Source organism: Pelmatolapia mariae, linkage group LG22 (genome assembly GCF_036321145.2).
Source record: "Pelmatolapia mariae isolate MD_Pm_ZW linkage group LG22, Pm_UMD_F_2, whole genome shotgun sequence".
Classification (NCBI taxonomy): Eukaryota; Metazoa; Chordata; class Actinopteri; order Cichliformes; family Cichlidae; genus Pelmatolapia; species Pelmatolapia mariae.
The window spans coordinates 12,412,560-12,426,251 of record NC_086245.2 but is presented as its reverse complement, the minus strand read 5'-3'; the positions used below and the strand labels follow the sequence as shown (position 1 = coordinate 12,426,251).

The 13,692-nt window shown below is 40.5% G+C and overlaps 1 protein-coding gene across 1 annotated transcript; it reads right to left on the bottom strand.

The window, feature by feature from the left end:
* Positions 1–1,421: 1,421 nt before the first annotated feature.
* rnf5 (ring finger protein 5) lies at positions 1,422–13,281 on the bottom strand. Its single transcript, XM_065470575.1, has 6 exons — positions 12,940–13,281; positions 6,432–6,450; positions 5,600–5,712; positions 5,469–5,526; positions 5,263–5,374; positions 1,422–4,127 (listed from the first exon to the last, which is right to left on the bottom strand). Exons 1-6 carry the CDS (start codon positions 13,146–13,148, stop codon positions 4,009–4,011), a joined length of 630 nt encoding a protein of 209 aa, XP_065326647.1. The 5' UTR covers positions 13,149–13,281; the 3' UTR covers positions 1,422–4,008.
* Between the last annotated feature and the right edge of the window lie 411 nt (positions 13,282–13,692).

Here is a 13,692-nt window from a genome sequence, read left to right as displayed (position 1 = left end):
TTGGTTGTTACAGTTTTGAATGTCAGTTGAAAGTTAAGACTTAATATACAACTTGAATTCTAGAGAAACATTTAAGCTAATTTCTAAAAATGCTCTTATGTATTTTGAGATTTGTAAAGTTTTTATACATTTTTATGTTCACAATCTTGTTAATTAATTGTAAAAGAATAAAGTTGTAAATATGAACATCTGCCTCCAGCAGCTTCTGTGTGGATTCTCATCCTTTTAGAGCCATTTTTTCCTACCTCTGAGTTCAGTTTCATGTTTACTACCAGAATCACCTTTTTTACTTTCACAAGTAAAATATTACGGTATTTGCTATATGGTCCACATGATAGTCCTATTTTATTAGAATTTCATTAGGATTTTTGGGTAAAACCCATCTTACATTGGCCTTGTATAGTGCACTCTGCAGGATTGTACTGCATGAATTGTAGATTAGGGTTTCTAGTCATTTTAAAGCTTTTTCAACATATCTGAGACGAGACCAGTTTAAAGCTGACTGATAAATCTGCCCCATTTCACAATAGGAAGAGATATTGATTTATTCACTGATCTGATTTTGGAGAGTGCCTTGTATATTTTAGTCAGTAATTTGGGGGTTTTGAGATTATGGATAGCACCACACTTGATAGTGTTTATAATTTGACCTGATTAGGCTTAAATTTCTTTTTCTTTTATTACTGTTACTTATTACTATTAATTTGATGATGGTCTAAAAATCTCTTCACATTAATCCCTTATTGTAATTCTAATCTGTCAGATGGAATGAAGTCTATTCCTTTAAATATATGTTCTAAGCATTTAATTCCTTCAACTGCAACTGCAATCTAGGAAGTTTATCATGTTATTGTTTTGTCAGACGTCAGGGTTATTCCAGATGGGTGTATGCATGGGATTAATGAAGACTGAAGATTTTTAAAAACTCCCACCATGGTGTCATAGATGAGCCAATATTAATGCTTTTAAAGCATACGTGTCATTTGATGTTTGAGCTACTGAATGGTAGCACTGAAATCTCTCTATTTTTAGTCTTACCTAGAATTATTATTTTTTTCCTCAATTATTTTCATTAAATATATTTTATGAATATTTAATATTTCGAGTCTGAATAAAAGTCCCTGAAAGTTTTGTTTATTCTTTGAGGCTCCAGTACTGTGTTCCCATACACCCTCCGTAGGTGCAAGCACGTCAGATGTTGCTCTAGTATCTCTGTTGTAAAATCTGAGGACTCTTGACATTATTCAACAGTGACATTGTTGCCTGGAAAATCGTTCTGCATGTCGACGTGTCCCAGTGCTGGATCTGTACACTCCAGCAAGAAGAACACCAATAGAAGCATCCAGGTATTCCTCATCACTGTCATTCCAAATGTTGCCATGGACTATTTTCCATTCAAGGTCTATGATTGCCATGATAACTTTCTTTAATGACAACGGCATAAACAGATCAAAACAGTTTCAGTGAAGCAGTCAGGATAAATGAGGCTGTTTGTTCAGGCAAGGAAGCAAACCGGTAAAGAGACGAGCCCCTCTTATTCTCAGTGTGTTTTGGCACTAATTATTGTTTTATAGTCTTATGCAAAGGTCATCATTTTCAGCAAAGCAATAATTTAGTGAAATTTAATTTTGTTTAGAGATTCCCTAAAGTCAATAAGCCTTAATGTAGTAAATTTAAAAGGCACTTTTATCCCAACCCTAACACAAGAGGAAGGTTAAGTGCTTGATGATCAGTTGAACTCTTAAGAGACTAAAATAATGTTGTGCATGTTTCTTATCTCATCCAACTAAAAGCTCCACCCTAAAATGGGTGGATTAGATTGAAATCTCTGATTATTTACTTCAAATTACTCTTAGAAACTACAAGCACCATTCCCTGGTTAATACAACCAGGGAATGGTGCTGGGGTTGCTGTAGAGCTATCAGTCCACATAGAGCCAGTATTGTGCCAAAAAGTGATTTTCTGTATTTATACTGCTTTAAATAACTTGTTGGCCTATAATATGTGAAACATGTCAAATGAATCCATCGTGAATGATATTAAGCCACAAACAGCAGAATACAATACAACAGAAAAATAATGAAAAATCACAACAGGTCAGCTTTTAATGTAGCAAATGATCACATCTGAGAACCTTTCAATGAATAACGTGATCATTTTCTGTAAGTTAAATCAGTTGTTTAATTGCCCACTTCAATAAGATAAAAAAAAAAAAATTACAACACAGAACGAGACCATGTTTTAATCTTAGTTCATTTTTGGTTTTGCACTACGTCTCCACGTTTCTCCAAAGACTTCCATCACTTGTTTTAGTGTCACATAAGCCTCACAACATCAAGTGTTGAGAGAGGATGAGCCCTGGGCAACTATAGAGGACCCCCATTCATCTCTGACCCCGATATGAATGTTGAAGTGCTAAAGACCTGGATGCAGATCAGCGGAGCTCGGCTTGAGTCATTCTGGATTCCCAGGCAGAGCTCACTGCGTGCTATAAAGTTACAAGAAGCCTTTCAGTGCGAGGTGGGTTGGAAGAGGGGAAAAAAATATAAGAGGAAGAAGTGCTTATCAGACTCCTAGTAACTCACACTTGAGTGCAGTTGATTTCTGCATAACTGTGGGAGATTCTGATGTGGGAAAACATGAAGCATAAAGCGCTATGACTTTGATTCGTTTATTTTGGCCCATGTTTGACTAGAATATTCAAGAAAAAGAAAAAGAAAAATCAGGGGTCATTTAACACTTTGCACTTCACATTTTTAAACACATTAAAATGAATTTGTGTCAGTTACTCTGCTGTACAGTCAAAAGAACTACAAGCCTCGTCAAATCATCACATTAGCGGGGCAACAGAAGTCTGCTTTCTCAGGAGGGGGATTATTAACCTTTTAAATCAAACGAGCTCCGAAAAGCAAGAAGCATCTCAAGACCCACATCTTGCTCTCCACGGCTGGTCCTCCAGTCAGAAATACATAAAAACAGCATTTACAATATCCATATGTACAAATACAGAATGTATACACACACACACACACACACACACACACACACACACACACACACTCAGACACATACAGTCAGGAAAAATCAAAGGACGTAATTTAGATTTGTTTTTTAAATCACGTGTGAGGGGAGGAGAACGGTTCACCAAACTGCTGCTCTTCAATCCTGCATGTTGATTTACTCTGCCCCCTTTTGTTAACCGTGCACCTCACACTCTTTAAAGTAGCTGATGTGAGCATGAAAAACAACCTAACCGGCCCATTTTTCCCCAAACACGCAGGGAACTACAAGGAACAAGTGGTCCGACAACGGCACGTGCGCCGAGGTGTAGGGCAGCTCCGACTACAGACAGCTTCACAGTGCGAAGGCAGTTTTTGTTAAGACAAATGTTTAGAAGAAGAAGAAAAAAAACCAACAAAAAACAAAAGCATCCCACAGGGCCGCTTCTGTCTGTCGCCAATTCTACGAGAACGTCTCCTCCCTGTATTCTAACCCCTCTCACACCCTTCCTCTCTGTGCTTCAGGAAAACCCACTTTCCTAAAAACTGCTCCACCCAGCTTTCTTCTTCTGCAACACCAGACACCAAAAGACGAACAAAATCTCGCGACGTAGCTCACCCTGATCACGTAATACTGCCTCTTTATGCTCTCTGTGCATCCATCTACAGCTGTGTGCACACTGGGAGGACTAACTCGCGTTGGGGGACAGGCGCTGCACTACTTTCCAGTGAATTTCTTGCATAAATAAAGGGCAGGTGGAGGAGAGGGGTGGGGCCGAGTGTCCTGAAGTGATCTGATATAGTGAGGAAGAGAAAAATCAAACTGCTGTATTCATGGTCTCAAACACAAACCTCCCTCTACCCCCTCTGGTTAGAAAATGGAACGCGAGTGTGTGTCTGTGGCTCGGGTTAAGTGTGCGAGTTGTGTTTGCCGTTTAGTTTTTTTGTTTAATGCCCCCCTCCCTCCCAGACATCAATAATCACTCGTGTGTCCGCCACCAGGTCTGCGTCACACGCTTAGCAGCCAGAAGAAGAAGAAGATGGCGACGAACAGGAATAGAGAGTCTTGCCAGTTGTTATTGCCGTTGTTGCCATTGCCGTTGCCCTGGTGGTCACCGACGTACTGATCTACAGGTAGAGAAGAAGGATTGTGAAGTTTAGTATAGATGTGAGTGTGTATAGTTTGTTCCTTGGGGAGGTTTCCTTGTGCACCTCTGGACTGCATCCAGTTCTCAAGCCATTTTCAGGTTGCTCCTGCTCTGATCGTTTCCTGTGCCAAACTGACTCCGAGCCCACATGTCTTTAGTCTTCAGTGGAAGAATTCACTGAAGTTATTTTCTTCTCCTTTCTAGATCTATTTTAGCAGCCTGAGGCATCCGAGTTTTTTTTTACAGTTTTTCCCATTGATAAAATGCAATGTGTACTGGAACATTTTGACCTCTAGAGGGCAGTGTTACTGCATGCTCACACCGCAAATCTCGCATTCATGGTACAAACTCCTCTGTGGAAAATTTTGCCACTAAAAATAAATAAATGTATAGCTTTCCAACTCCAACTTCTGAAAAAAAAAAAAGTGTTCATTTGTATTTTTTTTGATCCTGTGGTAGAAACAACCTTCCATACATCAGCACAAGAGAGACTGTGCTGACCCCCAGCAAAGAGAGACTGATGGGAAACAGTTTTCACTATAATGCTGGTCAATTTAAATTTAAAATACAATTTATTACAAGTGTCTGGAGATGAGTGATGGAGAAAGCATGTGCTTTAAAATGAAACTATACTAAATCTAAGATGGAAAATTAAAGACCAATTAAACAGTTCCAGCAGTGAAACGTGGAGAAATAACAAGGAAGAAACTTTTAGGGTTTTAATCGTGGTTTAGGGGATTAATGCTGCTTAAAAGCAATCATTTAGCACACTGATAACCTGAGGGCTTCAGACTCGCAGTCTTGTAATTATTCACACTGATGAGTCAATTTATTCAGGCCTGACTACGGATTTGCTAATGCTTCCATGTCCTACAATTATCATACGCATGCATGTGTAAATCCAAGGAAGAAAATCCAAACATAATTTTTGGATTTGCTGAAATTCTTTTGAGCTGTACTTTTACTAAACACACAGGCTCCTACAGGCACACAGAAAGCCTTGTTATACACTCAGTTTGAATGAATACAAAAGCATAATCATTATCTATTAACGATACGCTGATATTTTCTGGGGTTCCGCTGTAATAGCAGAAGGCTTTATTTCCTTTGTTTACCTGCTCTGTGGAAGGGGTCGTTGGCGTTGAAGACTGTCGTGAAGAAGCCGAAGGGGAACGCGCCGATGCCGAAAGACATGTGGAAGCCGGTGTCCCCGAAACCGCGGAACATCTGAGCGAAGAGAGAAACCCGGCAAAGAAGCTTTAATATAATATTAACTCAGCTTTTTATTTAAAAACCAGTCTGAAAATATAAACCAACTCACCCCGCCTCTGCTCTCAGGCTCTGTTCTCTGCCCCTGAGGCCGGGGTGGAGTTTTCAACCTGAAACAGCAGAAACAGTCAGAAAGAAGCTAACAACCAAAAAAGACACACACACAGCGAAGACTCTGCGTACCTGGGGTCCTCCTGGCTGGAGCTCCCTCTGCCGTACAGCGGGATTACTTTCTCTCTGCTGATGCCCGCCTTGCACACGGGACACTGCTGTCGGCTGGGCCGCGTCTCCAACCACTGATGAGGAGGAGCAGAGCAAGGAGAAGGATGTCAGAATGATTGCAATACACGTCACACAAACCCATCTTTATTTACCGATTTAAGACTGGAAGCTCAGCGATGCTAACCACTGCATTTTCTAAAACTTTATTTACAGCAAGAGATGTGAAGCACAACATGTTTACAGTGGTGAGCGGTGAAGGAAGTGGCAGTAAGAGGAGGCATTAAGTACATTAGCATCTTTAAGCTGCATTAAATCAACCGACAGGTGCAGCTTCCACACTGAGCTTACATCATCACCCTGAACTGATTGTGCTGATTACAGGCCTCCTCTCAGGACTGTGTGGACATGCTCAGACCTTCACTGAGGTCTTCCTCGCTGTGCTGTTAGTTTGACCCCTTAAAATGAAGCCAATAATAATCCTGAGCTAAATGCTAGGAGCCCTTACAGACTGCTTCAGCACAAGAAGCGCCACCCACCTGCTAGCCGAACCTTGTGGGGGGCAGCCAATCAGAAAAAAGTTTACTTAAATGGAAATCAGCTTGTTTAAGAAAGCTGAGGAGCCTCGTCAAGTTCCAGTATAATATAAATAATCATAATTTTGAGCTGTGAATCAGGTCCACTTTAAAAACAAATATCACAATTTTCAATATTGAAATTGAATGACCTTGAACTGCTTAATCAAGTCTCTAAAAGCCCTGTAAAAAACACACTACAGGAAGTATGAAACACTCACCTGATGAAGACAGGGCCAGCTGTAAAGAGCGAGAAACAAAAAGATTAATTTACATTCTCACAACAGCATCTTTCAGTTAAAACATCAACAGTAACTCCCACACTCCTGCAGACATTTATCTTTACCTGAATATATAATGGATGAGTTCCAGAGGAGAGCAGAAATTTTAAATAACAGACAAACCTGCTCCTCAAAGGTGGCTGATTAAAATGCTCCCTATTGTTTGCATTAATTGGCTTCATCTGTTTTCAAGACTGTGGGCCAGGCCAACCTGCTGCTGCATTGTGGGAGGCCAGGATGCAGGTTTGGGGAGACGCCCCAACACTGCAGTATTTTCAAGACAAACAGTACTCAAGTGCTGAATATTTCTTCATATAAGAGCTTATAGCTACTTCAAGGCCACGACAAACAACAGAAATAGTTTTTGTCACTTTGTGTCATCCACACAAAATGACCAACCTTGAATAAGAAAAAACATATTTGGTGGCTGCTGACAGAGGCGGATGTGCAAATACAGTAACTTTTGGCTTATGCATCCATCTTTTATATATGATCTGCACCACTGACATTCTGTCTCATTGGATACCAACCCCCCCCCCCCCCCCCCCCCCCAAAAAAAAACAAACAAACAAAAAAAACAACAACTTTAAATAGACCAAACTACCCACAGCAGACCTCAGCAAAGATAAGAGCCCTGGTGCACTCACATTAAAACACAGTCAATATATTTAGGTTAATAGCATGAGTTCTTGCTTGAAACTTATTCAGCTGATAAATTAAAAAGTTGTTTAAAATATTGACCAGCTGTTTATGACCTGATCAACATATTATACCATTAAAGATTTAAAAACAAAAACAAATTACTAAAAGTCTGATTTTCAACTTTCAATGCACCAAACTGCAGTTATCAAAACTACACACAGCTTAATCATCACAAAGGGCATAACTGTGTTTTTTGGGTTTGTTTCTGGCCTAATTCATGTGAGCACACAGCAGACAAATATTAAACCTGTTGTTCATTTTCTTATTTACTGTCACCCAGAAACTGTCACAGTGGTGGATGTTCATATTAAACATGGGCAAAGGTTAAAATAACGAGGTAGGTGGTGTGCTGTGACTTTTACTGAAACGCAAGCTGAGAAAATGAACGGCAGATTGTCTAGCATGACGGTTTCCCATTACTTTTACAGACCACACAGGTTTATCCACAAAGGACACAAAGTATAGAACGAAACGTGAGCATAACTAGTTCACTTAAAATTTCTCCTTGAAGTGAGCAGAACATTTTTTCCACTGGCAATATTTATAAAGAAAACACAGTCAGCAGATTTAACGGTACCTTAAGTGTGCAGGAAAGGTGAAAACAAATTTCTGTGGTTAAAGTTTCCTCTAAGTGCCTCAACTGTTTTCTGTTTGTAAATCCTTTCTACACGCCAGAGATTCTTTGTCAGATAAACTGATAACGTTAAGTAACTAGTGCAGTATTACTTATATAATTCTTTTCTACTCTAACCACAGTCATGCAGGGGAACAGGCAGGGCTTGTTTTTGACACCATAACGATTACATAACATTCACCGCATCAGGTGAGTCCAAGTCAACACCTTAATGTGAACAAACTAACAACCAGCAGAGCCAATCCATAACAAAACCCTGTGTTAATCTGCAAATCTTTACACACATGCTCAGACTTTCACAGCACGTCTCAGTGTGTAGATTGCTTTAATACCAGCTATCAGATTGCTGCTGAGAATGACTTTCTCGTGGATACCAACAGCTGAACAAAGTGCAAAGCCACAGTTAATAAAACAAACCTATCAGCTCTGACTAAGCATGTGGGCACACGTTTAGACAACCTGAAACTAGCTGCTTAATATCCAATAAGTGGCAGTGAAGCCAGAATGCAGACTATATGCCTCCTTACGGTACCACAGACTCAAGTGACCTCACTTGAGTCTCATTTCATAACATTAAAACAAGAATGCAGCAATTAACAAAACAAAAAACCTACTTTGTGGCAGCAGGAAGGAAAAACTTCCTTTTAACAGGAAGAAACCTCTGTCAGAACCAGGCTGACCAGAACCAGGCTGAGGGGAGGGGGACAGGACAAAAGACGCACTGTGGAAAAGAGCCAGAGATTAATAATAATCCAATAATCCGTACGGCTCATTCCATGTAAAATTAACTTAATTTGGAAGACGTTCCCATCTTATGTCAATAGAAAACTGCGTCAGGCTGAACAGCAAGTAAACCGACTGATCCTGAGGCACTGATTTTTCATAGCAGCGTTGTTTTTGTAAAGACTCTTGCGAAACCTTCTCCACACCTCACCAGATAAAGCCAGAAATTTCTGCTCTCTTGTTAAGAACGTGTTCAAATCTGATCTATGCTTGTCATTAACCACTTTTAAGTTAACTATAAGCGTCAATAAAAAAAAGCATAGGACAGTTATGTTATCCACATGAGTCGCATCACATTAGTGAGCCTGAATAATCAAACACAGCAGAAACATCAAATAGAGAACTGTTTCCATATCTGTCAGGCTGATCAGGCTCCAACCTAACCAACATCTTTTATCAATCTTGCCATATTATACTGCACACCCGATTTGCATGCAAGCTTTTGTTTTTATGCTTCATTTCTACAGTGTTTACACTGAACAATGTGACCTATAAGCAGAATCAATAATTGCACTGGTGTTGATAAAAGATAATCAATCACTCTCTAAGCACCACAAGAATTATTTAGTGCTACACTGGAATCATTTTATTGAAAATCTGTTGATTATTATGAAAATATGAACAACAGTATAAACCTGCCTTTACACTGCTCAAAGGTTTGGATTGACGAAAAACATTATTTAAAAAAAAAAAAAAAAATAAATAAATAAATAAATAAATAAATATATTATATATATATATATATATATATATATATATATATATATTATAATTGAACAAAAACAGTAACTGTAAAATATCAATATCTACAATATATAACTATTTTGAAAAGATCCAGCACTGCTTTACAGCACATTCGCCTATTCCCGGAAAACATTTCAAAGTCACGCTTACTGCTGGGAATGTGCAACAAACCACAAAGGTCACCGATTTAAAAACAGCCTCATTTCAGCCCCCAGAGATGGATGATGCACTGGTTTTCATCACAGAGAATAAGACTGTCCGCAAACATCTCGAGATACAGGCGACTAAAAAAAAAAATTATCTTAAGAACCACTTGTTGCGTGACGTGATCGAGGAAGTGAAAATAATGCCTGATGCAGAAGAGAATCTCCGAATACACGCAGGTCAAATCTTGAGTCTGACAAGTGTTCGTTTCAATATTTGGATGATAGTCAGAGTTAGGTGTAGCATGAAAGCAAGGATCCATCCTGCTTTGCATCAACAGTTTAAGCTCCTGGTGGTTTGATGGAGTGGAGGATATTTTATTGGTACGCTTGGTACCAACTGAGCATCATTTAAACACCCCTGTCTACCTGAGTGTAGTTACTGACCATGTCCATCCCTTTATGACTACAGTGTACCATTTTCTGATGGCTGCTTCCAGCAGTTTAACACACCATGTCACAAAGCTCAGATCATCTTAAACTGATTTCTTGAACATGACAATTAGCTCACTGCACTCAAATGGACTCCACAGTCATCAGATCTCAGAGCACCTTTGAGATGTGATGCTATCATATCAATATGGAGCAGCACATTGAACAATCTATGCCACGAAGAATTAAGATAGATCTGAAGGCAAAAAGGGGGTCCAACTCCTAAAAGTAACCAATGAGTGTAGATTTATGTAGTGATTAAAAGTCAGTGGTTCCCAAAAGAGGTTTTGGGACGTCTCCAGTCAGATTAAGGAAAACCTAAATGTAACTATTTTATAATCATACCTTTATGTCAAACTCTTTAAGGTTTTAAATATCTTGACTGAAATGTGGGATTCTTTTCAGAGGCTTATTGGACAATATTAATGAACATATTTATTTTTTGATACATTTCTAATTCTAACTTGATGAGCTCTCATCCTGGAGGAGCAAATTCATTTGCTCTGCAGCCTGTGTGGACGACAAGTATGCTCCAGTGTGCGCTCACTCTGGGACTGTAAAGATGTCACACGCTCATTAACCTTGAAGTGTTAAAAGGAAATTAACATCTCTCACACATAAATCTGGAAGCTGCACAGTGTACACAGCATAAACTAGCAGGAGTCTACTGATGGAGAATCGGCCACACACAGTCAGAATGAATGCTCAGCTGATCAGGTGAAAGGCTGGGAGTTTCGTGTGGTTAAAAAAGATTAGATGTAGGCTTGCAGCGCTGATGCAACTTTAATCTAAAGGTGTTCTTCTATCCTTGCTGACGGTTTCATCATCGCCGTTTCATCAGGACTTCAGAGAGCAGAGGGAGACACGAGTAACACGGCAACTAAATTACATCAGCACGTAACAAGGGAGCCTAAACAAAACGCTGTAAGGCAACTGTGCCTCTAACTGTAGGGTTGTTTCTACTGATTAACAGTAAGCCTAAAACAATATTTCCTAATAACAATGCATTTCAGACCTCAAACACTGTGATAAAAAGAAGTTTTTAAGATCGGGACTCAAACCCTCTAAGCTGTGTGAATCATTCAACATTTTCCTTTCACAAGTTGCGTAATGAAATAAAAACTTCCTTCAACAGGAAAAAAAGTTCAACCAAACTAAATTAAGCCGGACAAAGCCGGGCGAAGAGTGAGTTTGGTCATTTTGGAAGGACCAAAATAGACGAAATATCAATCCCAGATTGAAAAATACCAAAATAGGCAAACCCGCACCAGAATTGCGTAATGATTAGTGCGTGTCTTGTGTTTCACGTCATGCAATTTGTACCAAAACACTGTCACCTCACAGCTAGAAGGTTCTAGGTTTGAATCCACTGGCTGGCCGGAGCCTTCCTGTGTTGAGTCTGCACGTTATTCCTGTGTTTGGGTAGGTTCGGCTTCCTCCCACAGTCCAAAAAACATGCATGTGGCCATGGAGGACTCGTAGATAAAGTGCTTGAAGTCTTTACAATATGTATGCATGTAAGTATGTACGCTTAGCTGCGGTTTGTAGTCTAAATGGCCTTTTTAAAACTACAAGCCACATTTACCCTCCTCCCTACACAAGCAGTGTTTCATTCTATGCCTTTAGGTTTATCAGGGTTTCTTGTTCAGTCACCTGCAGACTGGAGAAGCCAGTGGTAGCTGGTCTGCTCTAGTTCTTGCGTGCTTAGATTTTGCATCCCTATCAGAATTTTCATTTCAAATAAAAGACAAAATAAAAAGTTAAATTACAGGTTGCTCCTATCATGTTATCTCCTGGGGGTGAGATGATATGATGGATCTTGGGCAGTTAAAAAACACATCTGTTTTTATTTCCATGTTTGCTGCTGAGCTTTTCTCCACCCAGAAAACGCCTCACCTGTGAAACCGAGAGAACAAACATCGCAAACATGTCACTGTGTAAGCCCACACAGGTCTCTGTTGCCAAAACACACTCATCCAGCCTTCGTCACTTAAAACTACAAACAGGTGCCCACTACGCTTTGACATCAGCTACAGTTCTGCTGGAAACGATTAGGATGACCTTAGGGTTGGCCCTAATCCCACATTAACCTCAGCCAAGAGTCACAACTCATGAATGAAGCCACCACATCACTGAGCGTGTGTAAATATTCAACACAAAGTGGACTGAAGGTTTAGCCTTGTGCAATGCCAGAGCCAACAGTGATGGAACAAACTAGAATTACAGCTGTTACCCAACACCTATTTTCAGTCTTTGATAAAACTTGTCAGCTATGCTGTTTTCTAATCTCAGGATTCTGTCTAACCGAGGCCACAGCTACAAGGCGTTTTCACTGCTCATTATGTGCATTCAGCATATTGTGAACCTGACCTGAAAGCTGCCAATGATCAGCAGGGAGGTGGAACACAGAAGTTAATGTGTCACCGATCAAACCAGGCGCCAATTGCAGCTGTCCTCTGACTAGGGCTGGGTGGTCTGACCAAAAACTTGCATCACAGACTTTTTAACGACTCGTGTGGTTTCACAGTACGCACTTATCTTGGTCTGTTAAATCAGACATGAAACACTGAGAACTGATAATAATCCAGCTATGAAACTGCTCATCAGCTGAGAGTCTGCGCTTCAATCCCAGACTGATTTATTTGAAATCCACTGTGGTGGTGTACATCTGCTGATTCCAGAAACTTTATTCCCTTAAAAGACATGTGATCACTCTTTAAGGCATTAAAAAGGCGGCTTAGTTCACGGGTTAAAGTTCAGCTACATGCTGAAGACAAACACCCTTCACAGAGTTATCTAATAATCTCTTATCCCGTTCACAACCGACTGATTACCGGAGCGTCGAGGGGCGTGATTCCGCCGTTAGAAACAACCCAAAAGGAGGCCTAACAGGCGGCCAAACAAACCACACTAAGTCCGTGTTTGCGAAACAAATGAAACCAGCACGTACCAGAACAGGTGTCCGCACAGACTGATGACGGCGTCCCTGGCAGTGTCCAAGCAAATGTTGCACTCGAAGGTGGCTCGATCCCGCTCCCGTTCGCTCTCCCCGCTGCCGCCACCCGAACCGTCGCGGTCGTTGCTGCTCTCCCCGGCCGGGAACCCTCCTCTGCTGGCCGGCCCGCCGTCACTCGAGAACCGGTGATCCGCGGCCGCCATAGTGTTTATTTTCCAAACGAAGAAAGAAACGAAGCGAGCCAACCCGCGGCGGCCAGACCCGAGCTAACGTTAGCTGTCAGCGGTAACGGTTGCTGCTGTCACCGACCGAGCCGAGGCTGCTTTCTCTGCCCGAGAGACGACTTCCGTTTCCGGGAGAAACAGGACGCATGGGCGGGCCTAATTTAAACACCACCGCCACCACAATAATAATAATAATAATAATAATAATAATAATAATAATAATAATAATAATAGTAAAAATAGTAAGAAGAAGATGAATTACTGACACCCACACCTTCGTCTCTAGCCAATCCTCATTTCGTTTGTGGTAGGAAAATAGAAGCGATTTATTGAAACATGACAAAAACAAACAAACAAAAAAATCGTCTAATAGCTCTTTGGGAAACACAACATTCGGGCAAAAATGCCATTTTATTTCCGTCAAACTCTTGTTTTTGGCATTTTTCATAGCTGTGAATAGCAACGCGCCTAAAAGTATCGTTTTCTGTTATATGTAGACACAACACTGGTTCATCCTCTCTTT

Excerpts from the sequence above, each read along its gene's own strand:
- rnf5 (XM_065470575.1), bottom strand. The coding sequence starts at position 13,148 with ATGGCGGCCGCGGATCACCGGTTCTCGAGTGACGGCGGGCCGGCCAGC. Across the intron at positions 5,375-5,468 it reads AGCCTGAGAGCAGAGGCGGG|ATGTTCCGCGGTTTCGGGGA; the intron begins GTGAGTTGGTTT and ends CTCTTCGCTCAG. Across the intron at positions 4,128-5,262 it reads CGACCCCTTCCACAGAGCAG|ATCAGTACGTCGGTGACCAC; the intron begins GTAAACAAAGGA and ends CTCTACCTGTAG.